The sequence below is a fragment of the Verticillium nonalfalfae genome (genome assembly GCF_003724135.2).
Source record: "Verticillium nonalfalfae strain VnAa140/NRRL 66861 chromosome Unknown scaffold_97, whole genome shotgun sequence".
NCBI classification, from domain to species: Eukaryota; Fungi; Ascomycota; class Sordariomycetes; order Glomerellales; family Plectosphaerellaceae; genus Verticillium; species Verticillium nonalfalfae.
The window spans coordinates 44,849-71,796 of record NW_021167322.1 but is presented as its reverse complement, the minus strand read 5'-3'; the positions used below and the strand labels follow the sequence as shown (position 1 = coordinate 71,796).

The 26,948-nt window shown below is 54.9% G+C and overlaps 7 protein-coding genes and 1 non-coding gene across 8 annotated transcripts; 3 read left to right on the top strand and 5 right to left on the bottom strand.

Moving 5' to 3' along the window:
- Positions 1-29: 29 nt before the first annotated feature.
- On the bottom strand, positions 30-1,396 carry D7B24_009554 (uncharacterized protein; the record flags this gene model as incomplete). Its single annotated transcript, XM_028643624.1, has 2 exons — positions 30-1,196; positions 1,247-1,396. The coding sequence occupies 2 exons, from the start codon at positions 1,394-1,396 to the stop codon at positions 30-32; spliced, it is 1,317 nt and encodes a 438-aa protein (XP_028492820.1).
- A 935-nt stretch (positions 1,397-2,331) lies between these two features.
- On the bottom strand, positions 2,332-3,855 carry D7B24_009553 (uncharacterized protein; the record flags this gene model as incomplete). Its single annotated transcript, XM_028643623.1, has 2 exons — positions 2,332-2,994; positions 3,052-3,855. 2 exons carry the CDS (start codon positions 3,853-3,855, stop codon positions 2,332-2,334), a joined length of 1,467 nt encoding a protein of 488 aa, XP_028492819.1.
- Positions 3,856-5,670: 1,815 nt separating this feature from the next.
- Positions 5,671-6,103, bottom strand: D7B24_009552 (uncharacterized protein; the record flags this gene model as incomplete). Its single annotated transcript, XM_028643622.1, has 2 exons — positions 5,671-5,895; positions 5,951-6,103. 2 exons carry the CDS (start codon positions 6,101-6,103, stop codon positions 5,671-5,673), a joined length of 378 nt encoding a protein of 125 aa, XP_028492818.1.
- Positions 6,104-9,222: 3,119 nt separating this feature from the next.
- On the top strand, positions 9,223-9,703 carry D7B24_009551 (uncharacterized protein; the record flags this gene model as incomplete). Its single annotated transcript, XM_028643621.1, has 2 exons — positions 9,223-9,253; positions 9,423-9,703. The coding sequence occupies 2 exons, from the start codon at positions 9,223-9,225 to the stop codon at positions 9,701-9,703; spliced, it is 312 nt and encodes a 103-aa protein (XP_028492817.1).
- A 5,336-nt stretch (positions 9,704-15,039) lies between these two features.
- D7B24_009550 (uncharacterized protein) lies at positions 15,040-17,008 on the bottom strand (the record flags this gene model as incomplete). The annotated part of the gene is made up of 3 exons (XM_028643620.1): positions 15,040-16,257; positions 16,307-16,518; positions 16,573-17,008. The coding sequence occupies 3 exons, from the start codon at positions 17,006-17,008 to the stop codon at positions 15,040-15,042; spliced, it is 1,866 nt and encodes a 621-aa protein (XP_028492816.1).
- A 339-nt stretch (positions 17,009-17,347) lies between these two features.
- Positions 17,348-20,835, bottom strand: D7B24_009549 (uncharacterized protein; the record flags this gene model as incomplete). The annotated part of the gene is made up of 2 exons (XM_028643619.1): positions 17,348-20,671; positions 20,740-20,835. The coding sequence occupies 2 exons, from the start codon at positions 20,833-20,835 to the stop codon at positions 17,348-17,350; spliced, it is 3,420 nt and encodes a 1,139-aa protein (XP_028492815.1).
- Positions 20,836-21,977: 1,142 nt separating this feature from the next.
- On the top strand, positions 21,978-25,682 carry D7B24_009548 (uncharacterized protein; the record flags this gene model as incomplete). Its single annotated transcript, XM_028643618.1, has 3 exons — positions 21,978-22,023; positions 22,303-24,613; positions 24,806-25,682. The coding sequence occupies 3 exons, from the start codon at positions 21,978-21,980 to the stop codon at positions 25,680-25,682; spliced, it is 3,234 nt and encodes a 1,077-aa protein (XP_028492814.1).
- Positions 25,683-26,158: 476 nt separating this feature from the next.
- Positions 26,159-26,245, top strand: D7B24_009547. The gene has a single exon. It is a non-coding gene; the product is annotated as a tRNA-His (tRNA).
- Positions 26,246-26,948: the final 703 nt, after the last annotated feature.

Genomic DNA, 26,948 nt, shown 5'->3' with positions numbered 1-26,948 from the left:
TATCTTTAAGAAGAAACCCCCCCATGTTTTTACATCCGCTCTTCGACGTCCTTTGACCGCCATCGCCCCAAGTCCTTCATTATCATTTTAGCCTTCCTCTCATGCTGGTAGACATCTTCGTCCTTGCCCGGCCACATCAATTCCTTGTTTTTGAGACCAATGACGACCCGCGCCATGACGAATAGGTAGACAATAACAAGAACGACACTCAAAACAGTCCCCACCCACTCAATGGCCGATGAGTGGAACGAATCTCCCAGCATCAACGTCGCAATGACAAACCCGGTGATCGGGAAAACGAACGAGAACCAACCCAGTCCGAACGTCGATTCATGCCAAGAGAGCAACATGCCCACCACTGCGATGCACATGAACCAGAACGACAGGAACCATACAAAGACGGCCGTACATACGGCCAGGGCCTGCATGACCTGGTTCGTGATTGCTTGGCCTTCTACCGAGTTGAAAGGCCCGGTACCGAAGTAGTTGATATACGATTCTGGAAAGGCGTCGGCCATGCCTAGCACACTGAGGGCCGTGAATGCCGGTGGGCCGACAGCGATAAACATAGATGGTCTCGTCTTGGGGCTCGGGAAGCCCCACTGTATCATACGCCGATGGTAGTTCGCGTTCATAAAGAGGGAGATGAGGAAGCCGAGACCCTGAGCCGTGAGGCCGCCGACGAGCATTGGTGTTGCCTGTTCAGGGGAAAGGTGCGGTGCGCCAGCGGCAGCGATACTGCCGCACATGAGGAAAGGAAAGATGTGCATATCCCAAGATGGTGACATGTCCTCAAGGCGCAGTTCGGGAAGAGTATAGAGGAGTGTGTAATGAAACAGGGCACTGATGAAGGTGCAGACGAAGTATATCCAGAACAGGACATTATAAGTGACAAGCAACCACGGTCCCGTGTTGGGAATCCCCCACCTAGCAATGCCAGGTATGATGTTGGACAGAGACAGCCAAACGGCTGCCACGTGAAGGCCCTCCGTGGGGTGGATGATAGAGGCTCGGAAGGTATGGCGCCAGCGAATGAATCGGTACGTGATGCATCCAGTGACAAATAGAAATGTGACAATTCCGAAAATATAAATGGTGATTGCGATGGCGTCGAGCCCAAAAAATGTGTGAGGCTGAACCTCGGATGAAAGCATTAGACTGATACTCGTTGTCGTCATTGGTACAGAGTACCAGGCCTATGGAGTGGTCAGCAATTGCTTTTGGGTTTGGACAGTGGTTATCATACCCAAGTAAAGTGTTCCAATCGATCTCTGAGACGGATGGGCGCCTTTTCAATGGCGCTGAGAACGTCTCCATCTTCTAGGATGTTCTCAGGCTGAGTATCGGTATCTGTGGTGGTTGTAGTGCGGGTGGTTTCTTGGCGAGCTGGTGGCATGGTGTTGGTTGCTGGTGTTGAACAGATTATGTCTCCTTCGTTCACTTGCAACTTCGTCTTGCTGGACGTCCTAACGCACAATACCTTTCAGGCACTCCTCGTCGCGATTCTGTCTTGATTTGGGAACAGCAGACCAGAGGAGATGGTTGTAGCACCTATATATCTCCTCGCTGTTCATCGAATGCCTGATATGCGGCGATATGACATCAGTCTGGAGGAGGTGAAGTTAGAGACGAGCCGGACCTACATCTCCCTGGATGTTCCACGCATCCCTATGAGCATCCCGCTGCAGAGTCTTCGTAATTGGAGAGCTACTCGATCGTAGCCTCCAAGAAACGGATATTAATGGGCCGCGATGGGTACTTCAAGTCGATCAGCCTGCTGGACTTGTGGCTGCCGGACATACGTCCGAGTAGCGGAGCAAACATTCCGTGCCCAAGTCCGTGAACTCCATAGGCACAAATGATCTTTCGAAGGCTGCCCCTGCCATTGCCAGCTGTTGTTTGCTTGTTCATCAAGCCATGCTTGGACATGAGCATGAGAAGCATGAGCCCCATAATATCCCGGTGTGGTGGCTCAGGAACCGGAGGTGTGTCCAACATCTCGACTTTTCGGTCGATTAGCATCCACTCCCTCCGCTCTAATAGATACGCTTCACGCTAGCAGTTTCCATGACCTCAATGCTGAGATACTAACTGAGTATGGGTCAAGCAATGCATTTCAAGGAAGGATATCGCTGAGTTGCGTGACTCAAATCATCGAGTTGAGATTGGATCGTTTCAAAGGTGTTCAAGGTTTTCCAGATCGCCAAGTCGCCAAGGAGTCAAACGATCCACATACATGTAGATGGTTGATAATTACGAGCACGTATCTGATCTTCGATCACGGTCGCGAAAAAATATATACAACAGAACCATCCTACCATCGTCATTTGCTCAGACGACCTGCGAATTATCGCCACAGGAGAACGCTCCCCGCACGCTACTGCTGTCATTGTTGAAAATATCAATGAGTTGCGTGATTGAGGACCACAGGCCGCCAGCGTTCATAAACAGCGACTGCAGGATGAGCAGGCAGTTAAAGACAGTCAGCAGGCCCTTCTTCCAGTTCTTGAAATACTGTCCCCGGTTCAGGTGTAGCCAGAAGATGGCGCTGAGCCCAAAGGTGAACCACGCGATCGTCGTCGCTGATGAGATGGAGAGGATCGAGTCAAAGATGGGGATGGCGTTGGAGATGACCCAGACGATGACCCAGTACAGCGTGACGCAGGCAAACCAGGTTCCCCAGGACTTGACGCTGCGGTCGGTAACCTGGTGCGTGGACTTCATGGCGCGCATGGCGACGACGTACATGTACTTGATGCCGGTGTGGCCGAACGCCATGGCCGTGGCGAAGACGGCGGGAAGGACAACGCCGTAGGCGGCCTTGGCTGCGACGCTTGGCGCCGAGCCGAGGGCTGGCGACGTTGTGTAGTCGCCGGCCAGACAATAGATGGCGATGGCGATGACTGTGTAGATTGTGATGGAGAAGACTTCGAGGCAGGCCAGAGCGACAGGGAAGTCGCGGCTAGGATTACGCATCTCTGCCATGTAGCCGACCTTTAGTCATGTTAGCGAATTAGCAAAAGCTAGTCTTAATGCATGTAAACCTCATACCCATGAGATGTTTCCCGCATATGCATAACAGATCTTGAGGCAGGCGTTGAGACCCTGGCGGAAAGTAGGATTGCCAATGACCGCGATCTCCTTATCCCATCCCGGGGGCGCTCCAGTCGGCCGAGAGATACCGAGACTGATGATGACGATGAAGGCAGCGGCCAGGATGCTGATCGTCGAGGGAATACCGCTCTGTGAAACGAACTTGACCGTTCGTGGTAGACACAGGATCCAGCAGGCGATGACGGCAATCGTGATGAAAATGGTGGTGCAGAAAGCGTGACCGCTCAGGGTGTTGAAAGACACAGAAAGAGTGACGGCAGCGGAAGCGCAAGTCATCATGACCTTGACCAGGAGACCCAGTCCAGCGACTACTTCCAGAGGCTTGCCGCCGATGATGCGACACATGTCGACAATGTTGACGACGTGAGGGTAACGACGGTAAAATTGGAGGAGAATGTACGCAGTGTATGCAGAGATAGAGCCGAGACCAATGATGGCGATGACGCCAGGCACGACGCCGAGCACCTTGAGGCAGCCGGGCAATGACAGAATACCGAGACCAACTTGGTTGGTGATGAGGACGAAGACGGTGTCCCAGCGGCCGAGTGTGCGGTAATTCTGGCCACCCTGGTTGAAGATGTTCGTCGGCGGCTCATCATTGCCGACGGGTTTCAGCTCCGTCGCCACATCGGCGGCCTCGTTGTCCTCCTTATTGCTCCCGTTGGTAGGTACATCGGCCCGCTGAATCGGCAGCTGACGCTGTTCCTGGGGAAGAGACTGCTCATCAATGGCGGCAGACATGGCGGGCTCTAGTTTCTTGACGAGACTGACTGGTGTCCTCCTTGGCGCGTCCTGCGTGAGCTAAGCTCGTTTTCGAAGCGTCAGACACGCAAGTCTGTCAGATGAGAGATGGCGTGCAGGGAAGGCTTGAAAATGAGCTGCAGTAAGGCGTCAGGAGGTATAAATTAGGCCAGACAGTCAAAAAGAAGACGCTTGGCGAGAGGGAGCGACCTTGATGGGAGGGATGAAAATTCTGTTGGTGGTTCTCTGTGAAATATTTGTAGGCTGGGGGCGTCAATGTGGAAACTCTGATCAGTCCAACGGACTTCTGGCCGCCCATTCGATACTGACGCCCCGTTTTCTTTGGGGGATAAGGGGGAAGAGGGATTTCCAGCATGCTCTTGGCTTTACTTTACCCCATGGAGTAGGTATCCATCCATGTATCCCCCCGTGGGCGAGAGAATGTTGAGAAGCATCTTGGGGTTTGGGGTAAGGGTCCGCGAGTACACGGAAACGTGCCGTTGATGTTGCTTGCATCCGGTTCTGGCAGATGGGAGGCATGGCATAAGGTAATTCTCAAGTCATTGACGAAGTCTTGGACCCGGGGTGTTCTCGTTTCAAGGGCGCCGAGGCCATGTCTTGTCATTCGTTGTTTGCAGTTGGAGTCATTGCCGGCGATCCGGCCCCATCGGCGGTGGGCCGCACTAAGAGCCGCTTTACGTTATGAGGACCCACGGACATCACCCGATTGAACACACGCGGTGTTGGCTCGCAGGAGAAAGATCCCAATTACGTCGAATAGACCGCGAAAGGCACGACGTGTTCTCATGACAGTTCGCGCAGAGAAGCTCGCGGAGACTTGTAAGAGAATTTCATGACAATGCCGATAACATCAACCGTCGTAGGGTCAGCACTGGAATGGCGGCTGGTACGGTAGCGGCCAAGATCTCCGAAAAGCCTTTCCCGCGGGCCGGTGCGCTAGTCAAGCGCCTTGTGGACCTCGCATAGCCTGTTAAGGCGCCGAAGGTAAGGAAAACCATTGCATTGCTAGACGCGTAACAGAACGCGCTGCAGAATGAATCGCCACGTCCCGTTGTATCCGTTTCTCGATCCACAGTGACGGCCAATCTGGTCCTCCGTTGTGATATCGAGATATAGGACCTGAGGATGACGGTGGAGCACAGTTCTTCTCACCGACCAAGATCGCGGGGTTGACCCTGAGAGTACGCATTCCGCCATTATCAAAGCCATTGCGGGTTCTTTGCGACTCATGAGCCCTAAGCCCACCACGAGGTACGGAAACTAATAGCTGGATATCGTCTGGAGAGGATATCAAACAGTTTGTTTGCCGCTTCACCTCTCCCGCCAGCAACTCTCTGTCTGTGATTCTGTGGGGATGGAAGCCTTGTTCTGGTTTTGACAAGCGCCTTGGCACGGCAGCTCTCACGCGGAGAATTTTCGTCCTCATCCACCTTGTTGACTCGAGTGTCGGAGAATAACTGCCAGGATCAACGTTTCGCTAGAAAACGAGAGCCTGGCTTGGAGAAGGATTTGTCGATGGTAGACAAGCTGTGAGGAGGCCGAAGTGTCATTATTCCATAGTACAAAACACTAGACATTGGATAGGCCAAGCTAATTTCTGCTCACAATATATTGATGGCTTCGAATCTTGGTATCGATCCAGGCATATCCGTTCCTTCAGTCAACATTGATCGAGGCAACTTGTCCAACCCTCAGGCCAAACCTGCCAGTACGCCCACGAAGCCCATCGCACCAACGCCCATGAACGGCCCAGCCGACGCTGCGGCACTGATCTGCGAGGGAGCCGCTCCCCCACTACATCCTGCTCGAAAGACTGATCTCCTGCACCTCGCCCACCGTCGCGGCGCACGCTTGGATCTCGTGCGTAATGCTCGCGGTTACAGCACAGGACCTCGTCGTCTCGGGCTGCAGGTCCAACGACGGCGTCAGACCGTGAAACGTCGTCAGTTCCGAGAAGCGGACAGATCTAATGGCCGAGGGACAGGTGCCAGGATAGGTCGGCGTCAGCGCGTCGGAGGCCTGGTGAAAGTAAAGTTACCCTTGTTGAGGCGCGGGTCGGCGCGCTGTGCTCCACCTCGCCGGGACGAAAGGCACGCCAGATGCCCATTCGAACGTCGTAGGAGAGGCGATAAACGCCCGCCGCGAGCTTGCTGATTTCATCGCCGAGAGAGGTCATGTTGCCGTCAAACGTTGTGTCATTCTTGACCGCGGCGCCAAAGTGGCCCATGTTCCAAAAGCGCGGCGTCTCGGACGTCTTGTGCGAAGCGTGCCACTCGATATTTCAGCCGTAGTGGTAGGCAAGATTCGGGTTCTGGATGGGGACAAGGACTGGCAGGCCAACTTTTGTCTCTAAAAAGACGCTGCCGGCGGGGGAAAGACGATGTCGAGCTTGATGCGTTGGACGGCAGCTCGGCGGCAACTTGCTGATGGGCTAGGTTGAGGGCCGCTTAGACCCATGGCCATGAAGACGGGACAGGATGTCGACCGCCGTATCTCTTGGGCAAGAATGGAGTGCCGAGCTATGTATCGCGGCGGCTCCTGATGATGGATGAGCCGCAAGCAATGAGGCTCTGGCTTGAAGACCCACCTCGAATCCTGCCAAAAGAATTTCTAACCTCATCCTTAAGACACATGAGCGTAAAACGGCGGCGGCCCTCTATTTCCCGGTGGTGCGGCCCTCGTAGGTGTCTGCGAAGGGATTTGATTTAATGATAAGAAAAATAAAACTTTGTTTATTTAAATCCTATTTTTGATTTTGGTTATTTTGTTGCCCGTACTAGCGGCTCGAGTGCGTCCCCATGATTACAATACTACCCGAAATACTAGCCGAAGTTGGTCTCACTAAGGTCGTCTTTCAGCGTAGACTCCTAGAGCCAGAATAAACCAGGTAGCCCCGTAAAAGAGTCCGTCGTATAGGAGACGCCGGGGGCGCCATCTCCGACGCGAAACGCCTTCGCACGTCCTCCGTACGCAGATCAATGTAGGTGAGGCCCTGTTTGTCTTCGTCCTATGTGTCTAGACGCCGACTTACGTCGTCTCGCGCGACGCCACGCCACCCCCCCCCCGCGAACGGTAGGAACGATCCTTGTCTCCGCCGAGAGCTTTTGAGCCCATGCTGGATCACCGTTTTGGGATTCATCCTCTTTTGATCATTGATCGTGGTGATCCTGGAGTAAATATGATCTCCGATATAAGATCTCCGTCCCTGGCGATCTCATTATGAGATCTGATGCTTGGCATCCTTATCTTGTTGTGCCTGCACTGTATTCTTGTCATCCGCCTCTACTTGTCCTCTAAGTTCAGCTCCTCTAGCTTTAACACATCCACAACGCGTGTACTTTGAGCCTCAATCTCGGTCCCCTGCAAAATGCCCGCAACACTGAGCTCCAGATTGTATGGTCGGTAGCCTTGATCCAATTCTTCCTTCATCGCCGTCTGATACACATCAGCGAAAGACTGTTTCCAATCCTCGATAAATGCCTGTGCTTGGGCTTTTGTTCTGAAGTGTTTGTGACAACCACCAGAAATGTATTCGACATTCAGCTTTGAGCCTTCCTCCCCACTGTATTTTGTCAGTTACATCAGTCGGCAACTCATCAATGAGGGAGACTCGTACTTCCAATACGGATATATGCCAGGTCGTCGACCGTGCGCAACAGCATAGAAGGCCTCGCTATTACGTTCTGGCGTAGTGCCACCCGCTCCCTCCTTGATAACCTTTTTAGGTTTCAGGATCTTTTGTTTCTCCATGTAATTCTGTGCCTCTTCAATCGTGAAGAAGGCTTTGTACTCGGCTTCACATCCAGTGACTCGTGGATGTACATCTCCCCTATCGATACTAAACTAAGCTTCTGCTATACATAGATCTTTATCGAGGGAGTAATTACCATGACGAAAAGATAGTAGGTTCGCTTATGCGCCCTTTTAAGACTGCGTAATATTCTTTGTTCCCATGCTTCGCGGCCATGTTGTCAAGTCCTCGAAGGTACGGTGCAGCGTTTGTTGTTTATTGACGTGAGTTGAAATCTTCGGACTTCAAGTGTTATGAATTGACTCTCCGTCTAGAGTACTTTGAAAATTAGAGCGGATGATATAAAATCGTCTTCTTCCACCCTTTCACGAAGAAACTGAGTCACGTGGACATGCGGGGTTAGGAAAACAGGTTGGATGCAGAGTCGGATAAAACGCTACTACTGGCTTGCGTGCTTTCTAGCCAAAAGTTTACGTCACCAAATTCACCTTTCACTGTCCTATAACTTCGTCAATCCCTCTATCCGGAGACAGATCCATGGAGGACAAGTTGTGATCAGATGGTATGTATCTGGCTGCGATTACTACTCCAAATCATTCACATCTGAATAGGATTTGTCTGATGCAAGAAGCCAAAGTGGAGGTGGCCAACGTGAAAAGGATGGCGGGCCATCGTCGTTGATTGAGATGACTGCTGATTTATGTCTACCAATGATTGTTCTACCGTAGTTGAAGCACTCATTGCAGTTTGGCTGAAGTCGCCTGCCGTGGAACCTAACCTGATGATGCACGTCTCTGGGCGTGGCCGGGGCATTTCTGAGTGCGGTCACAACCTGATCTCGGCGCGTCCCGTACCGGCGTTGCCCATGATGGACGACTATCCATCGACAGCTGTGCTTAACACTGAGTGCGATTTGGCGTCACCAATCCAATCTAAGTGCCCACTCTACAGTGCCACGTCTGCCGAGGAGATGCATGCTATGTCAAGCCATGACCAGAAGATGCTTCTGGACGTGCCAATCATCTACTTTCAATAGTTTTAAGCCAATGTAAAGTACAGCATAGCGATTCGAAATGAGCTCATGTTTTAGGATTGTGGCCTTTTTGGGCACCCACCTCCTTGCCGATGACCTAGGGCATGACGGAGCTATGAGATGTGAAGACGAGGTACTGATGAGGTGAAACCTATGTCGTGCATGATCGATGCCTATCACTGGTCGGTGAGATGCGCTTGCATAAGCCCGGTAGGACTCCCGCATACTTAGTGTCTTCATTGTAAGCTTCCAGCGACGCATCCCACAGAAGGCTGTGTCCACCTCTATCAACATTGGCCCAAACGTCTTGCCGACCCTGCCGCTTGATTTCTGAAGGCCACATGATTGACGCCTAATACTTATGTAATACTAGGTGTTGGGCTGAGGAGGCCATATACAGCATCAACAAGTTTTCCCGCATGCGGACAATAAATAAGGGGCCGGTGACAGCGGCGTCCTTCCTACTTTTGGCGTCCGCCATAATCCGTCCACAAACATCACTTACGTCTCGACATAAAAGCAAAGAGCCTAAAGAGACCGCGCTACAAAAGCCCTGGCAGGCATGGAGATAGATATCTTCTCTGAGGGCGAATGTATGTTAACCCTACGACGCTCCTGTGAAGACGCAGCAGACTCACACCTACCTACCAGCCTCCCACAATGATTCTCAAGACACTTTTTTTCAGGATGCTTTCTTTCAAGATGCGTACTCTTCGAACACTCCTTTGACCAATATCGATGGACCCGAGGCACAAATTCCAGTGCCTTTGCCTGAAGGAACTGGATACGAGCAGCTCACATCTGGCCTTGACCAACAGGATGCCGGTGAAATGGCATCAGGGATTGGCTCGATGGGCGACCTGCAAGGAGTAGACCTTTTGTCAGAAGACAAAGGGCTCCTCTTTGAGAGCATGCCGCCGTTCCATCCGATGATGACTTACTCTCCTCTTCCCGAAAGCCAGCAAGATGCCACCACTTCCATGGTCAACACAGGATACAGCCCTGTCTCAGTTCGTCGCTTCAACGACTCTCCTACTCTCTAGAGAAATCCCCTCCAGAGAGTCAATGAGGCTACTATGAACATAACGACAGGGCATCATTCAAATTTGACCATAGCCAGGTGTGGTTATGCCAACACACAATCGTTTGAACTTACACTTTCGTCATGCACCTTAGATGACACTTTTCCTCCTGTACAGGCTGAGTCTACGAACTTGCTTGATCGGTACACCGATTCTGGTATGCCCCCGTTAGAAGATCATGTAATCATGCATGATGATGGGCGCATCTATTGCGCCGGTCATTTCACCCGGGCTGGTCTTCCTTGCAGTCATTCCGTATCCTCAGGTTCCAAGGCAAGGTGAGTTGAAAGTTGGCCGCGGTGGTATCTCGTTGAGACTGTCACTGACCGTGTTTCTATCTCAAGGAAGCACCTCAAAACCCATATTCGGCCGTTTCGGTGCAATATATGTTTCGTTGTCAGGACTGCAGAGAGAGCCGATATGGAGAAACACCTGGAGACGCATTTGCATTCGGAATCGCGGAAGCTAATCTGGTGTTCTATCTGTGTTGATCCTAAAATATCTTTCACGAGGCGTTACAACCTCTTGGATCATATGAGAACTAAGCACTTTGGTTGATAACGGATAGTTTTACAGCAGTCTACTATTAATTATTTTCATGTTTTGCTCTGCAGTTTCCTACAAGATCATGCAAAATATATGTAGTATCAACTTGAGTAATTGAGCAGCTCGAAACGCTCATATAGACCGAGATTTCCAAGTCCAGTTGGCCACGCTCCAAAGCGTCAAGTTGGTAGGTTAGGTATATTCTACAATCTTGCGCCCCCATCTGAATCGGAATCGGACACATCATGATAAGCCAGAGGAAAAGCTTCTTGGATTCTCGAATGGCGTTCCAGCGCTGAATATACGTCTTCGTCAAGTTTCAAATCCAAAGCTGGTCCAGATCACGTTAACGAGACAGATCTTTTCTACGTTAGTGCTTTTCTCTCGTAACGTACCATCGTCCTCGACTTCCGTCAGAGAGGTGCTGTCCGAGTCCAGGTGGTCAAAAGGGTCGTATTCGGGTTGTGTGATCTGATCTAGAGAATCGGCATGAAATGTGCTAGAGCAGCTCCCTCTGCCTATCTGCATTAAGATCGGACCACGAATGGCTTTGATAACGGCATTCAGGGTGTTTCGCTGGCATATGAACCTAGAATCATTGACGCCGCACGGAAGGAAGGCCGGACTCCAGTTGAGGGGAATCTTGTTGTGAGAATCGGTCTCTACGAATGGGATGGGGTGGTGCTCCATGTACAGCCTACACAAGCGACAAGTCGGTTTGCTGCATGCGACGTACGGATTCCCTTCCCAAAAGGACAGCTGGTGGTCATGGAAATGATCGATGAGCTGAATCTCACAATGAATGACTGGCTTCAAGGGGTTGCCACCATCAGCATGTCTTGACAGAATTGCTTCCATCAGCGAGTAGGCTTGATCCATCTTATCGATGCAGGTGAAGAGACGTTCACGCTCCGGATCACTGGCATCCATCATCCGATTCAGGATGCCCCGGAGATTTGTGTGCTTATCCGATTCAGGAACGGAAGTGGCTTGTGGTAGAGGTACCGCTTTCACCATCCAAGGGTTCTCCAGATCGTGCTCCAAGCGGGCGGCGTCATCCATGAGGTGCTTGACGGCTCTCACACGAGCAGCAAGACGACCGACGAAGTGAGCGACCCACTTCAGGTGCTTGACTACATCGGGACCCGAGGTGTCGTCTAACGAATTGTGCAAGACCTCGATGTTGTGTATTTGTTCGTCCTGGCGAATTTCATAGGCGAGTCGACAAATAGAAATGGGAGTCTGGTCCCGGCGAAGCTGGAATTGCTTCAGCCATTCTTGAAGGGCAGTGTCTGTTCGGAAACCGTGTCAGATCAAATTTCCTTATCGCCTGCTTCATGCTGCAACCTGGATGTAGTGGGCCTTATTACGTCTCGTTTATAGATGCTGCTGGTTACACGCCTTGATGTGCCACCTCAGCCAGAACAGTCAGCGCCTTGCCGGCTAATCTCACGAGCATCTTCCATTCTTTGAAAACCCTGGCATGGGCGAACACAGCCGTTCTTTGCAAAAGAGACGCTTCTAGGCTCTGCCTCTCTCTTATGCTCGGTACTGCGCGAAGGTCGTTTAATACGGACTCGACAAATGAGGTAATCTTGGGAGACACTCCCTCATTTGAAGCGAGCCACATCACAAAGCAATCTTGCCGATTCTCAACAGAAATCGCAGTGGTGCTCGGTCCTCCTTTGGTGCAGTCGCACAGAAACGCAAGATTCGTGAGAAACCTCCGCTTGATGCCGACGATTGTGGAGAGGTCGTGTTTAATCGTGACATGTGAGCCGTGGCACTTTTTGACCAAAGATGCCAGTATCAAGGCCTCGAAGAATCTGTAGATCAATTTTTCGTACTTCGCCAAACGGACACCAGGCTTCTTAGAAGAAGGCATCTCGGAGATGAGGAACTGAATAATTGGAATGAAGGAGGGTAGCGGTTCAGTACGACGATGCCAGCGTGTATGCCAGCGTGTGTGAAGAAACACGAAAGTGAAATTGGGGCGGCAGATCCATGACACCATATCCCCTCCTTTTTTCAGGCGGCCTGCCGCAGCTGGCTACATATGGAGGCGTGGAACGTCGATAAGGCATTGGTGCAACCTGCATGTCAGGCTCCAGTGAAAGTCATTGCCAAGCGATGACATGGCTTGAGACTCGCGTAAGATCGCTCCCTCAACACCGCCTCTTCACGCTAGATTATTTTTGCCATACAATGAGTACCCCAGCAGAGGTAATGTTCTCAAAGCCTACCTAGAGGATAGAAGTATTGGTCACGTTATATAGTAATCAGTATTTAGACCTAGACTCTGCACGCGCCTTAATCGACTTGGCAGGATGTCTAGCCCATCCATATGTCAATATCTTTACAATTTACATGACCGCAAACATAAAACGGTTGCTCAAGCAATCCCCACCGGCTCCCTCTGAGGTGACACCTGCGAAGTGAGGGTCAGTAACGCATCAGACTTCGCAATGATGAACGCTGTCCACGCCAAACATCACAGAAAGCGACGCTTCGCAGAACGCGACTACTAGCAGGAGAGTCGAACTTCCCTTCTTGATAAAAACTTGAAGAAGGCGCTTCCTATTCCTATACCATGGAACCTGCTTTCGCGCGTATTCCTGCTTGTGTCGGCTACACCTGTGAGCCGAGTTTGGCGAGTTGCGAACTCAAGTCCCTCCAAACCTACTCTGCACTCGGTTTGTGTTGGCGAAGGGTATTGAAACCGGGCAGGTTGAATTAGTGTGGCTTAGCGATAAGATGATAAGGAGTGGCTGATCAGGGGAACGGACATGAGGTAGACTCGTGGCGAGGGCCTCCGGGGAGGGAATTATGAATCCAACATCACACTTCGAAACACCTATCTTTTTCTTCATTGACTGTTGATATGGCCCTGATTAGAAGGGGTCTTCGCTCACCCCGCTTTATTATGAAAGCATTCTTCGTCCGTATTGAAGATTTCGTTTCTCGAGATAGCTATTCATCCCGTAACAGCGTGGAGGTCTTCAGGCTGCTTCCTCTGCACGTTCGAAGCCACCATTCAAGACGAGGACTGCTTAAAGTATCCAGTCATTAGTTTGAATAGTTCTTCTGTTGAAAGATCGCAGTGTCTACGCCAAAGTTACCGAGCTCTGTGGTTTTCAGTCTTGTGGATTCGCGTGTCTCACGACAGGGAGCTCGTACAGGTGTTTTCAAAACCTGACCATCACAAAAAACGAGTCCAGATAACTTGTTACAATAACGATAAATGTTGAACCAATATTAGGGGATTCCCTAGGGTGGTGGTCTCGGTAGGGGATCACCAGTATGGTGATCACCGGGGCTGGGATTCACAGCTTTCAGGAGCACTTGAATCACAGCTTACAAGATCGGTGAATCAGATAGGTATACCTGACTCACGTAGGGAGTAGTAATTCAGAGAGATAGCATCAATCACATCACAAGACTTATATCGCCTACCCTACGTATTCAGAGCTCTCAGGCACAGCCAACGCAATGAATCAGGGTTCACGTAAGCAGTGAAGCCCTCTCAACAATAAGACAGTGTGGAAGAAACTCCGTGAGTTACGAATGCTCCGATATCATATTTTCATCTTTATTCGTACCATTGAGGCCATCATCACAACATCCGATAGGTGATCTAGTGACCTCAATATTTCGACAAGATGAAGTTCGCAAGAAGTAGAGAAAGCCCAACAACCTCGCACCCGAAGATTCGGCTCATAAGAATGACAGTAAAATCACTAGGAGCCACGTACGTATCTAATATACTGCTAATCAACGTCCGAGTCATATACTTGTAACAACCAGAGGCCAGAACAGAGGCCAGGACGAGACGGCAGGACGACACAGCCCAAGGGACGATAAGATAAGGAGCACTTAACGCGTAGTCACATGGTCGGATCACCAGAGGACAGTAATCCAAGAGCCTGGATCGCTGTTGGGACTGGATCACCATGATCTACAATCCAACATGATGGGATTACGAACTGATTTTGAGCTATGTAACATGGGCCTACTAACCAAGACCACAAGGAAAGGACGAACGGGTATACAAGGACGAATATTCTTGACTTGTAGATACATTTCTTTTTCACGACAGTGATCAGTCTAAGTCTTCCTTTGTATATATTGTATAGAGTGCGCAACGCTTTACGATACTACATCGTCTCAGAGTCACAACTCAAGCTTTTGCCAACCAACAGCTATCCCAACCATCTGACAGTTTCCCTCTTGGAAGCTGTCAGGTCGTAATAGAAATCCGACTTTTACTGAAGCATCTAGTTGCTGAGATCACGGATCAGGACCTTACGATGATGGCCGCTGACAAAGCAGTGGAGATCGAAGATGTGCTAACGGAGTATCAAGACATGAGGAATTTCGTTCCGCGCTGTCTCGCTGATACCGATCTTTTCAAAGTTGTTCTTTGTGAAGGTCAGGTCCTCAAGTGAGAGGACTACGAATCGACGAGAGAAATGTGATTAGTCATCGGGAAACCCGATGAGGCAGAGAGCATCAGGCGACCTGAGCTGAAGGCAAATGATGAACCAGCTGCGTTGCCCTGATCTCCTAGTATGCTCTTTGGCGCTGAATATATCTTTTCCGAATTTTTCCGAACATCGACAAGTTTGACGAGCCTACGAACAAGTCTGGCAGACAAAGTCAAATCAGCAATGCGGAATCCTCTCCTGCCCACAGGACGTAAGGCTGCATACATATATATATATACATTGCATCTGCCGTCGCAGCCCCCCATCTTACTCCTGTCCTCCAGGCGGCCCGGCAGCCGTCAAGAAATCAAAGTCGGCGCCCTGCTGCGCCTGGTTCACCGATCTCATGTAGAGCCCCCGGTACCCCCTGATCGTCTTCCTCGCCGTCCAAGACCCCGGCGTCGCGCCCTCCTTGGCCTCCTCCCTTTCCAGCGTTTCCTTCTTCTCCTTCAACCTCCTCTGAATCTCCTCGTCTGAAATCTCCACCCTGATCACCCGACCCTCTACGTCGCAGGTAATGATATCGCCACTCCTGACGATGCCCAGCACGGACTCGGGATCCGCGGCTTCAGGCGAAATGTGAAGAACAATGGTCCCTCCCGCCGTGCCGCTCATCCTGCCGTCCGAGATGCGAAGCATGTCCAGCACGCCCTGGGCCGCCAACTTTCTCGGAATGGGAATGAGACCCGCCTCGGGCATGCCGGGGTTGCCCACGGGCCCGATGTTCTGCAGCACGAGCACGCTGTCGGCGGTGACCTCGAGGGCCGGGTCGTCGATGCGCCTCGCCAGATCGGCGGCGCCAGCGAACACGACGGCGGGCCCGGCATGCCGCAGCAGCCGCCTGTCCTTGGACGCGCTGGCCTTCATGACGGCGCCGCCGGGCGCGAGGTTGCCGCGCAGCACGACGAGCGACGACGCCGCGTGCAGCGGCTCGGCGAGGGGCTGGATGCAGCTGACGGGGCTCGTGCGCGGCACGGACGCGGCGGGCGCGGCGTCGAGCTCGGCGCCGAGCGTGCGGCCCGTGACGGTCAGGGCGTCGAGGCGCAGCAGCGGCCGCAGCGCGCGCAGCAGGACGGCCATGCCGCCGGCGTCGTGGAAGTCGGTCATGTACTTGTCGCCGCTGGGCTTGAGGTCGACGAGCAGCGGCGTCGACCGGCCGATGGCGTCGACCGTGTCGAGCGTGATGGTGCCGGCGACGCCCGGGGGGCGGTTGACGATGGCCATGAGGTGCACGACGGCGTTGGTCGAGCCGCCGATGGCCTGGAGCACTGTGATGGCGTTGAGGAACGAGTCGCGCGTCAGCACCGTCTGCGGGCGGAGCTGCTGCTTGAACGCGCGCACGGCGTTGGCGCCCGTCTCTTCGGCGATGCGCAGGCGCGCCGACGACACGGCCGGCGCCGAGGCGCCCTTGAACGGCATCAGGCCGAGGGCCACGAGGATGCACGCCATTGTGCTGGCCGTGCCCATGACGCCGCATGTTCCGGCCTGGCGGGGTCAGTCATAGTCTCATCGTCTCAAGGACTTGACGGCTTACCGTTGGCGCCAGCTCATCGTTGATGGCCGAAATGTCTTCGATATCAATGGCACCGGCCCGAAAGCTGACCCAGTTGTTCCGGCAGTCTGTGCAGGCGCCGATCCGGACGCCCTTGTGGCTTCCCGGCATCATGGGCCCCGTGACGAGGTGCAAGATGGGCTTGTTGGCAGATATGCCGCCCATGAGCTGCGCTGGCGTCGTCTTGTCGCAGCCTGGGTCCGTCAGTCGTGCAAGGTAAGAGGGGGTGCCTGACCTTGCGATCTCACCTCCTATCAGAACAACAGCGTCACATGGCTGCGCAGCAATCATCTCCTCCGTGTCCATGCTCATGAGGTTTCGCAGATACATTGAGGTCGGACTCGAAAACGACTCGTGCAGACTGATCGTGGGAAAATCGACGGCCAGACCTCCGTTCAGCTGTACACCCCGCTTGACGGCCTCGATGAGCTGCGGAATGTTGGCATGGCAGGGATTGAAGCTGGAATACGTGTTCACAATGCCAATGATGGGCCGTGAGAGAGCGTCGTCGCTGTAGCCGAGGGCCTTGATGAAGACTTTGCGCAGAAAAAGCGAGAAGTGAGCGTCTCCGTAGGATGTGAGGCCCTGGCGAAGACCGCCTTGGGTTGTGGAGATGGGCGTGGAGAGATCATAGTCGGCCAGAGGGTCAGCTGAGCCTGCGCTTGGTTGATGTTGGTCTGTCATGGCTGAGAGTTTCAGAAAGTGCACAAAAGAATGTCACAATGGTCGTAGTTCATACCATACATCATAAATCATGAAGCCCGACAGGTGTTGTGAAATACACCTGGCTGGATTGGCTGGGCGACCTGACGTCGGTTTTCCGATGCGGGGACGGGAATGTCGCGATCGCCACCCATCCGCCAGCGGAGGAGGGGGGGCGGAGAATGTCCGCCGCGTGGTGCCAGCACGGATTAGTCCGTCTGCCCGATGCCATGCACATCACACCAACGTCTGGTTGACATTGACCAACTGGGACAAGGCGGGAACTGAAAGAACGGTAGACAAGATTATCACATACATCAATCAATACTGATACTCCCACTCATCCTCAACATCACCATCACCATCGTCTCGGTCATCCCACCAGCAACCGTGCTCCTCGCTCATGTGCTGGTAGATCTGGCCATACCCGACGTCTTCACCACACTGGAAGCACCAGTGCGCATCACAGTTCGGGCAGGTGATGTGATCGCAGCCACTGATCTTCTCCGTCATCGTGCTGCATCCAGGGCATTCACGCATCACCATGGCCACCTTTCTCCCCGTGGTCTCGGCATGCGGCATCTCACACTCCCCGCATCGCCAGTCTTGCACGTCTGCAGGCGCGCCCTGGGCGCACACTCTTTCGGCAAACTCCTTCGCAAACCCGCACCCAGCGCACCAGGCGTAAATCCAGGCAGGATTGGCCACGGCCTCGCGAAGCCCGCCAACGTGGACGAGCCCGTACCTGTTGGCCACGTGTGCTGTAGGCTGTCGTCGACAGAACGGGCACGAAAGCGCTGCCACGTTGAGAACCCTGCCCCGCGTGTTCAGACCGTACCAGCCGTCCAGGCAGGAGGTGCAGATCTGAGAGCCGCAGCCTCTCCTGCCGCAGGCAGCCCGGAGGTCGGTCTTGCGCAGGTCTGAGAAGCAGAGCGTGCATGTGCCAGACTCGGACTGGCGTTGGTCTACCCAGCCCCGCAGACACGAAAGCAGAGCTTCCTGATTCTGCACAGTCTTGCCCCTGATCGTCAGACTCGTCGCGAAAGCTGGGAGAATCTCGACGTTGGAAGCCAACGAGTCGATATCCTTGACACTGGAAATGGTGTGGAACAGAGAACGGCCGTTGAAAGGCTCCTCGAGGGCATTGCTGTCGTTGCGGAGCAGCCACTGCGACCCGTTCTCCTCCCTCATTCTCGTGACATTGGTCTCGTACTCAATCACCGTGACGAGGCCGGTGACACATGCCGGACACTTGAAAGAGCCCTCATCAAAGCCGTGGGGACGGTTTTCGTTGGGCCAAATCATTCGGTTGAGGCAAGTTGTGCACTCCACGGTCGGCGACGCTCCAATGCCAAGGTCAGGCTGACTGGCATGGAGGCAATAGTAGCACTTGGGCCGCACCCGCAGCCTGTCCGGGGTGTACACGACGTACTGAGCACGGCAGGTCGTGACGGAGCATTCGACCCATGTTGCAGGCGTCTTCTCGTCGTCGTGCGCCGTGACGTTGGTCCACACGCATTCCGCGTGGTTGTCCAGCTTCACGCAGCGCTGGCAACGGCAGTCGTAGTTGGACTCACATACACCACAGATGCCGCCCCGGCCCATGATGGTCACTGACCGTGGCATGTTGCAACGTTTGCACGGAGCGACAGGGCCGAGAGCCACCTTGGACTTGGAGGGCTGCCAACCGATCCGCGCCTGGAGGGTTGTCTGCAGGTTCTGCTCCAGCATCTTGTAGTCGACCAGAGTGCGGAACAGACGGCGATCTTCATCGCAAAGAACGTGGGCATCAGGCCTGGGGCGTTGGGCCGTCCCTTCCGAGACACGCACCTCGAAATCCCTGTCTGCGTCGAGGAGCAGAAACAGGCAGCCAAGGTTCCAGTTTTCCGTTGTCGTCAAGTTATTCCACTTGTCACTGAACGCAATCATTTCTTGGTCAGCGACCGCTCTCAACGGCAGGATTCCCATGCGAAGGGCAAGGGCGGCAAGCAGCGCGGCAGGGCGCGTGGAAAGCTGCGTGCCTGGAACAATGGTGTGAAGTAGGAGCTTCCAAAAGCTGCGCTTGTGCTCAGGCTTCGCGAGCGCCAGAGGGATACGAGGAACATCGACGCCGGGCCCGTCTCTGAGGTGGGCAGGGAGATCGGCCTCGGTAGCGACATATTTCAGCTGCGTAAGCACCTTGCCGAGGCGGCGGAGGATTCTAGGGTCACACGATCGTCCAATCTCCAGGAGTTCTTCGCGAGTCAAGTCTGTGACCGGTCGGTTGTCTGTGCCTCCGGCGGTAGCGACGGCCGTGAAATTCTCTGTTGGGTCGAACAGCACGCAGGGATAACGTTCGTCCTCGGTCACATCGCTGATGGCATCTTTGATGACCGCGCTGAAATCGTAAGATTGCGCGAGCCAGTCCTTCATTTTCTGACGTTTTGTTTCACTGGTGATACGGTCGATAGCCTGTCCAAACGCCATGACCAGACCGGCTCGGGCATCGTTCGCCCTATCAGCACAGACGGCACGCCAGAGCGAACCGTAGACGGGATGTGTCGCCACGGCGGATGCGTTCCTCTCGATGATGGCGGCAAGCTGCTTTGACGCAAAGACGCGGTACTCGGCATCGTTGGCGTATCTCGCCTCGAGCGCTTGCATGGGCAACGCGCGTGGGTTCGTGACAACCACAGTCGTCCCATGGCCTTGGGCCTTTTCGCTCAACGTGATGTTGAAGTTGACGTGACTGGACTGAAGCCGCCAAGCTTGCGAATCCATGAAACTTCGCAGACTCGCGTCACCTTCCTTCCGAGCATCTCTCAGCCCATCTGTGTTGCGGTAGGTGGCAGTCGTTACGATATCGTTGAAGTGTTCGTCTTGGTCGTTCGCAAATCCCATCCAGGCCAGGAGCACATGCATGGTCAAGTCGGAAACGACATCTGACGTGGCTGATTTGAGGTGGTAATAGTTGCCGTTTGTCATGGTGGTCAGGTACAGGAGTGACGCCTGGACATCTGTGGCGTAGACGAGGGCAAAGACTTGGGCCTTGCGGTCGCCATCCGACAAGAGTGTGGCACCTGAGATCCAATCGATAAAGTCGGGACCGCTGCCGCCAAAACTCTCCCGGTCCGACAGCTTGACGATCTCAGCCTGACATGGTACGCCTCCCACAGCTAGGAGGTGGGGAGGGGCATCAGTGAAGAGCAGCATGATGGTTGTCGCGTCCTCGCGCATGACGCTGTGTGCGAGCGCAAGGCCACTCTTGGCGGCCTCGGGCCAGTCGTAGCCCCCACTGCCATGAAGAGTGTTGGCGAAGTCGATGAGCCCGGTTTGGGTTATGCTTTCGCCATGATCGTCGTTTTCGTCCATGTAGTTCCAGCCTGACCACTCAGTCACAGGAGCCGCGCCGGCACGGCCGCCATAGTCACGGTAGGCAATGATGCCGACGCGCGAAAAGCAGCGTGTGAGGGAGGAAACCCGGATGATGTCGGGAAGGACATCGCGGAGAGCTTGTAGGTAACTGTTCATAGACGACGTGGCATCCGTCACGATGAGGAGGTCGTTAACCTGGGGAGCCGCGTCTGTTGTCATGGTAGCGGTGGTGATGGTCGATGCTTCCTGAAGACAGTCAAGAGACTGCCTGAGATCCGGAATGATGCGCCTCTATATACGCCATGTCAGCCGCTTGCCATGTCAGATAGACGAGGCGGATTGGCCTCATTTTGAGTCACCGGCATGGCGGTGACGAAAGCGGTTGGCGGGCTTGTGGCATGTTTTGGGAAGGTCGTAGGGGCCAAAGGCTTGCCGTGGCAGCACTCCGGGCCCATGTTGGTTGATCCAAGTGCCGAATCGATCTGCAGCAGTCGTTGAGTCAGCCGGGGTGCGGTTGGGAAGAGCACCTCTCAGCTCGACGCCTCTCATGTGCATCGCTTTGGCGTTTTCCTGAACATCTCAGGAGCTGAAATAGGCCGCCTCCTCGCACGCCTCTGCCAAGCAGGCTGGAGTCGAGTTCGTTCGGAGGGCATGGGTGGCAGCAGACTGCGCTCGCTCGGCCCAAGAGGCACATGAGGCATCGTGAGGTTGAGGACGCTGAGAGTCCTCATTTCTTCGATTTTGACACATCGGAAAGCACTTGATGGATGAAGTGGAAACTCGGGACTGGATGAAAATGGGTTTGGAGGAGCAGTCCAGATAGATACAAGAACTCGATCTGGTCACCAAGACAAGTGTGTAGGTAAATAGGCAGGTACGCGATGAGGGCGTCTCTCTCGAGGTGCAAGTGGGCTTCGTAGTGATTCATCCATCTGCTGACAGACAGGAAGGGATGACGTAAGGACAGTGCCAATAGTGCGAGCCCGCACCAAGGCACGGCACGCGTCGCGTTACCCCGCCACGACAGCACCTCTTATCTTATCCGAAAAGTCCAATCTTGTAGATGCGGGGGCAGTAGAATTTTTTTTTCCAGGGTCTTCCTCTCGAGCAGGACGCTTTGCTCATTCAGGTGGACCATGGACGGCGGAAAATAGGCTGTGGACCATGATCAGGCAAGCCAGACAAGCCAGGTCATCAGTGGCCCCAGTAAAATGTAAATTTTTGTGGTGCTTCTGATCTGGGAAGCGATGGCCACTGGAGTTGGGCAGCAGCGAGCGACAGCCAGCGCAGCACCAGAATTTGCGCCTGCCCACACACACACCCGACACACCAGAGGCAGGGAGAGAGAGAGAGGTACCTCATGGTTCGCGCCAGTCCCACGCAACCGCTGAAGTACCGTACCCAAGGACCAAAGGATGAGGTACATGTACATACCTGGTCGTAACAACAGAGGGTAGCGGGGCCCCAAAACAACAGACTGCCTGATAAATTCTGCCGCGGGGCAACTTTTTCTCTGGCTTCACCTTTTTTCCCTTCCCCTCTACCACCCCTCCTCACTTCTCCTCCCCCTCCTCCTTTCCTCCCAAAATCAGCCATCATGGACAAGGACCAGTTGGCGCAGCTGCTCCAGGCGAGCCAGATTCGTGAGTCTCTATCCCGTTTTCCCTCCTTCGTTCTTTGGCCGCGATGAAAGCCTGCGCGCGCGCGCAAGGCAAGACATCGTGCACCCCCCCCTTGCTGGCCGCACTGACCGGCACGAAGCGAGGTGAGGAAGAAGAAACCCTGGCTCCTACCCCCAGCCACCAGGATTTTTTTTTTTCCTTTTGCTGATTCTTCCTCTCCTCGCTGTTCCTACAAAACTACGTATTTTTTTCATCTCTTCTCATCGTATTGGTCCTACTGACACTTTCGTTTCTAAACAGCCGACACGGAAAAGGTCAAGGCCGTCACCGCCGAGCTCCAGAAGAACTACTACTCGCAGCCCCAGTCCCTGCTGCTGCTCATCGAGATTGCCGTCTCCCACAATGACGCCGGCATCCGTCAGCTGGCCTCTGTGCAGGCCCAGCGCATCACGGCCAAGCACTGGCTGAAGGTCAACGACGACCAGCGGAACGTCGCTCGCAAGCACCTCATTGAGAGCGCTGTCAGCGACCCTACCACCAACGGTCGCCACTCCAAGTGCCGTCTCCTGGCCCGTGCCATCAGCATTGACCTCGACAACAAGGACGCCGCCGGTCAGGCCTGCGTCGAGCAGCTCCTCTCCCTCGTCAGCCAGGAGAGCACAGCCGCTCGCGAGGTTGGCTCCTTCACCCTCTACGCCATTCTCGACGAGGACCCCACAAACTTCAGCGAGCAGGTACCCCAGCTCCTGAACATCCTCAAGTCCACCATTCAGGACCCCGCCAGCGTCGATGTCCGCCTCAACTCGGTCAAGGCCATCGGCTCGCTGCTGATGCTCGTCGACCCCGAGGACGATGCCGAGAGCCTCGCTGCCATTCACTTCTTCGTCCAGCCCATTGTCCAGATTCTCAAGGACGCCGTGCAGGCCGAGGCCGACGAGCAGTACAAGGTCATTTTTGAGATTTTCCAAAACTTCCTCGCCTACGACCCCGCCTTCCTGGCACCCCACCTCAAGGATCTCATCCAGTTCATGATTGACCTGGCCGCCAACACCAACGCGGAGGATGAGGCCCGTTCGCAGGCTCTGTCCTTCCTCGGCCAGTGTGCTCGCTACCGCCGCATGAAGATTCAGGCCATGAAGGACATGGGTGCCCAGCTCATGGTCAAGAGCATGCAGATCCTCACCGAGGTCGAGGACGAGGCCGACCCCGATGACACGTCGCCCGCCAAGACTGCTCTCTCCCTGATCGACCAGCTCGCGAGCGACCTGCCCCCTCGCCAGGTCATCGTCCCCCTGCTCGAGACGTTCCCCCAGTACGCGCAGCACCAGGACCCCGGCCACCGCAAGGCCGCCATCCTCGCTCTCGGCACGGCCGCCGAGGGTGCCCCCGACTTCATTGCCACCCAGCTCAAGACTCTCCTGCCCATGATCGTCAAGCTCCTCAACGACCACGATGACAGCGTGCGCTACGCTGCCCTCATTGGTCTCATCCACCTCGCCGACGAGATGGCTGATGAGCTCGCCTCTGGTCACGAGGACCTCATTGCCGCTCTCCTGAAGAACCTCGAGGCTGCCTCGCAGGAGTCGAGCAAGAAGAACGTCGGTGTCATCCGCTCCGTCTGCAGCGCCCTCGACTCGCTCGTCGGCGAGGGTCTCGAGGCCGACCTCATGAAGGTGTACGGCCCCAAGCTCATCGTGCCCATGGGCAAGCTCCTCAACCACGAGGACTCGGGCGTCAAGGCTGCCGCCGCTGGCGCCATTGGCGCCATCGCCTTCTCCATGGGTGGTGAGGCCTTCAAGCCTTACTTCAAGGACGTCATGAGCGCTCTCGGCCAGTACGTCACCGTCACTGGTGATGATGACACCCTCGCTCTGCGCTCCTCCGTCTGCGACTCCATGGGCCGCATCGCCGGCGCCGTCGGCCCCGAGGCTTTCCAGCCCTACGTCGTCGACCTCATGAAGGCCAGCGAGGAGGCACTGTCCCTGGACAGCGCCCGCCTCAAGGAGACTAGCTTTATCCTTTGGGCCTCGCTCTCCAAGGTCTACGGTGCTGACTTTGCCCACTTCCTGCCCGGCGTCTTCAAGGGCCTCTTTGAGTGCCTCGAGTCTGAGGAGGAGGAGCTTGAGATCCCCGGCCTCAACGCCGACGACGCTCCCGATGGTGTCATTTCCGTCGGTGGCCGCCGCATCAAGGTCAAGCCTACCGAGGACGAGATTGACCAGGCCATTGCTGAGGAGGGTGAGGATGACGAGGACTGGCTCGATGACCTCGCCGGTGTAACCGCCATCGACATGGAGCAGGAGATCGCTCTCGAGGTGTTCGGTGACGTCGTCACCCACTCGTGCGATCTCGCCGCCGTCAGGCAATACCTCGAGCCCGCCATGGAGAAGATCCTTCCCCTCGTGGAGAGCGCTTATGACGGCAGCCGCAAGGCCGCCCTCTCCACTCTGTGGCGCTCGTACGCCCGCGTCTGGCAGCTGTTCGAGGACCAGTCCGGCCAGAAGTGGCAGCCTGGTATTCCCCTGAAGCAGACCCCTGATGCCTCGCTCACCGCCCTTGGCGAGCTTGTCACCAAGGCCACTCTCATGCTCTGGGCCGACGACAACGAACGGTATGTGCCACGCCTCTCTTTACAATCCCCACTCCTGAATGATGAATACCTCGCGTTATACCCAGCTCACTCAGACGCGGCATTTATGCCGCGGTTGCTGAGAACACGTTTGATCTACTCCTGACTTTGGATATCCTCTACACGTCGTCACGCACGCTACTCTATTCGACTTGACGCTGACGATTATTCTAGTGACGTCGTCACCGAGATCAACCGCAACGTTGGTGCCACCCTCAAGGCCTGCGGTCCCGCCATCTTGACCCAGGAGGACATGCTCCCCCAGACCGTCACTGTCCTCAGCACTCTCATCACCCGCTCGCACCCTTGCCAGCAGGATCTTGGTGACGAGGAGGAGGAGCAGGACGCCGAGGGCGGCTCGTCCGAGTTTGACTGGCTCGTTATTGACACGGCCCTCGACGTCGTGCTGGGCCTCGCCACGGCCCTCGGCCCCGACTTTGGCGAGCTCTGGAAGGTCTTTGAGAAGCCGGTCCTCAAGTTCGCCAGCTCCCAGGAGTCCCTCGAGCGCTCGACCGCCGTCGGTGTCATTGCCGAGGCCATCAAGTTCATGGGTGGCGCCGTCACCGAGTTCACCGGCTCGCTGCTCCCCGTGCTCTTCCACCGCCTCTCCGACGAGGACTCGCTCACCAAGTCCAACGCCGCCTACGCCATTGGCCAGCTCATCCTCAACTCGACCGACACCAACACGACCTTCCCTCGCTACGCCGACATTCTGCGCAAGCTCGAGCCCCTTCTGCAGGTCCAGGAGTCGCGCATCACCGACAACGTCTCCGGCTGCATCTGCCGCATGATCAGCGCCAACCCGCAGCCCGCCCTCGTTGAGAAGGTGCTGCCCGCCGTCCTCGACGTGCTCCCCCTGAAGGAGGACTACGAGGAGAACGAGCCCATCTACCAGGCCATCTTCAAGCTCTACGACCAGCAGAACCCTGCCGTCCAGCAGCTGACGCCCAAGATTCTGCCCATCCTCCAGCAGGTCCTCAGCCCGCCCGAGGAGCAGCTCGAGCCCGAGACGCGCGCTCTCGTGCAGAAGCTCGTCCAGGCCCTGTCCTAGATGTCTTTGGTTTGGGATGAACGGAAGGAACCGAGGTGGAAAAGCGAACCAAAAATTGTAATGACTCATGAGTGATGAGTGAGATTCCCGTTGTAGATAGAGAGAAGCATGCCCCCATGGCTCTGGGCATGGATGATATCCATGGCTTGCATACGCCGAATAGATCGATGACTTACTTGACCGTGTAGCGCAATGCTTTTGCAGTGTTTACACACTTGATGTCACACTTCCGTGCATGCCGTTGAGATGTCTTGCACCGAGATGGCTGCTCACAGACGAGCGAAACATGCATGCTCAAGGACTCGACCTTCAAGCTTCATCAGGCCACGACCAGCCGGTGACCACATACGCCCTGTCTACACGAAGCGATCACGACACGGAAAACAAACGGCGGCGCTGCAGCCCAGCGGGTCTCGCATGACGCCACCGTCCACGTCGGTCAAGATGCCGCCGGCCGCACCCCTGCACATCCAACAGCTTCGATCGTCTAGTTGGTTAGGATGATGCATTGTGGTTCTTACTACAATACTGCATTGACGGCAGTTCGAATCCGCCTCGGAGCATATCTTTTGTTTTGGGCTGTTTGGCGTTGAGCCTGCGATTCGGTGTCGTGATGTTTCTGAAGCCTGTTTCGCGTCGAACCAGAGAGCGGTGAACGGCTCTCAACTTCGTACCATTCAGCGTAGGTGGTACTGGTGACAAACAAATAAAGAGGAGACACAACTTGACCGCTTCGATTTTTGCCTGGCACTCAGCGCCTGATCCACCTTGAAGCGCTGGTGGCGGGGAGCTTGGCCTTCCACAACAGCATTGTCGTGATAGAGGCACCCGACGCGTGCGAACCGCCACGCACCGAGCCCTGTATCAGAAGCCATGCACAGCAATAGTTCGGCGCATTGAATGCTCAGGCTACCTTTAGCGACGCGTTAGCTTCGTCTCTGGGCTATATCGAGGGCTCGCTTGCGGCAGACCTCCCTGCCATGAGCTTGGCAGACAGAAGTACGTCTTGGAAGTGCACGCCATGCCGGCTATTTCTGGTATGGGGGCCAAAGGGGGGGGCGTCGCAGCGCTGTCGTCAATCGACGTGCCCCTTGCATTGTGGCCCGCAGCATTCCAACACGACTTGGGTCATGGAATGTGCACCGTGCAGCTCGTTGAACGTGGCCTGGCCAGATCCACCACTCTTGTTCCTCTGGCCATTGGCTCCCGGACACGCGGTGTCTTGCGCAAAAAGCTCTACCCGACCAGATTTATGCCATTCCAGGG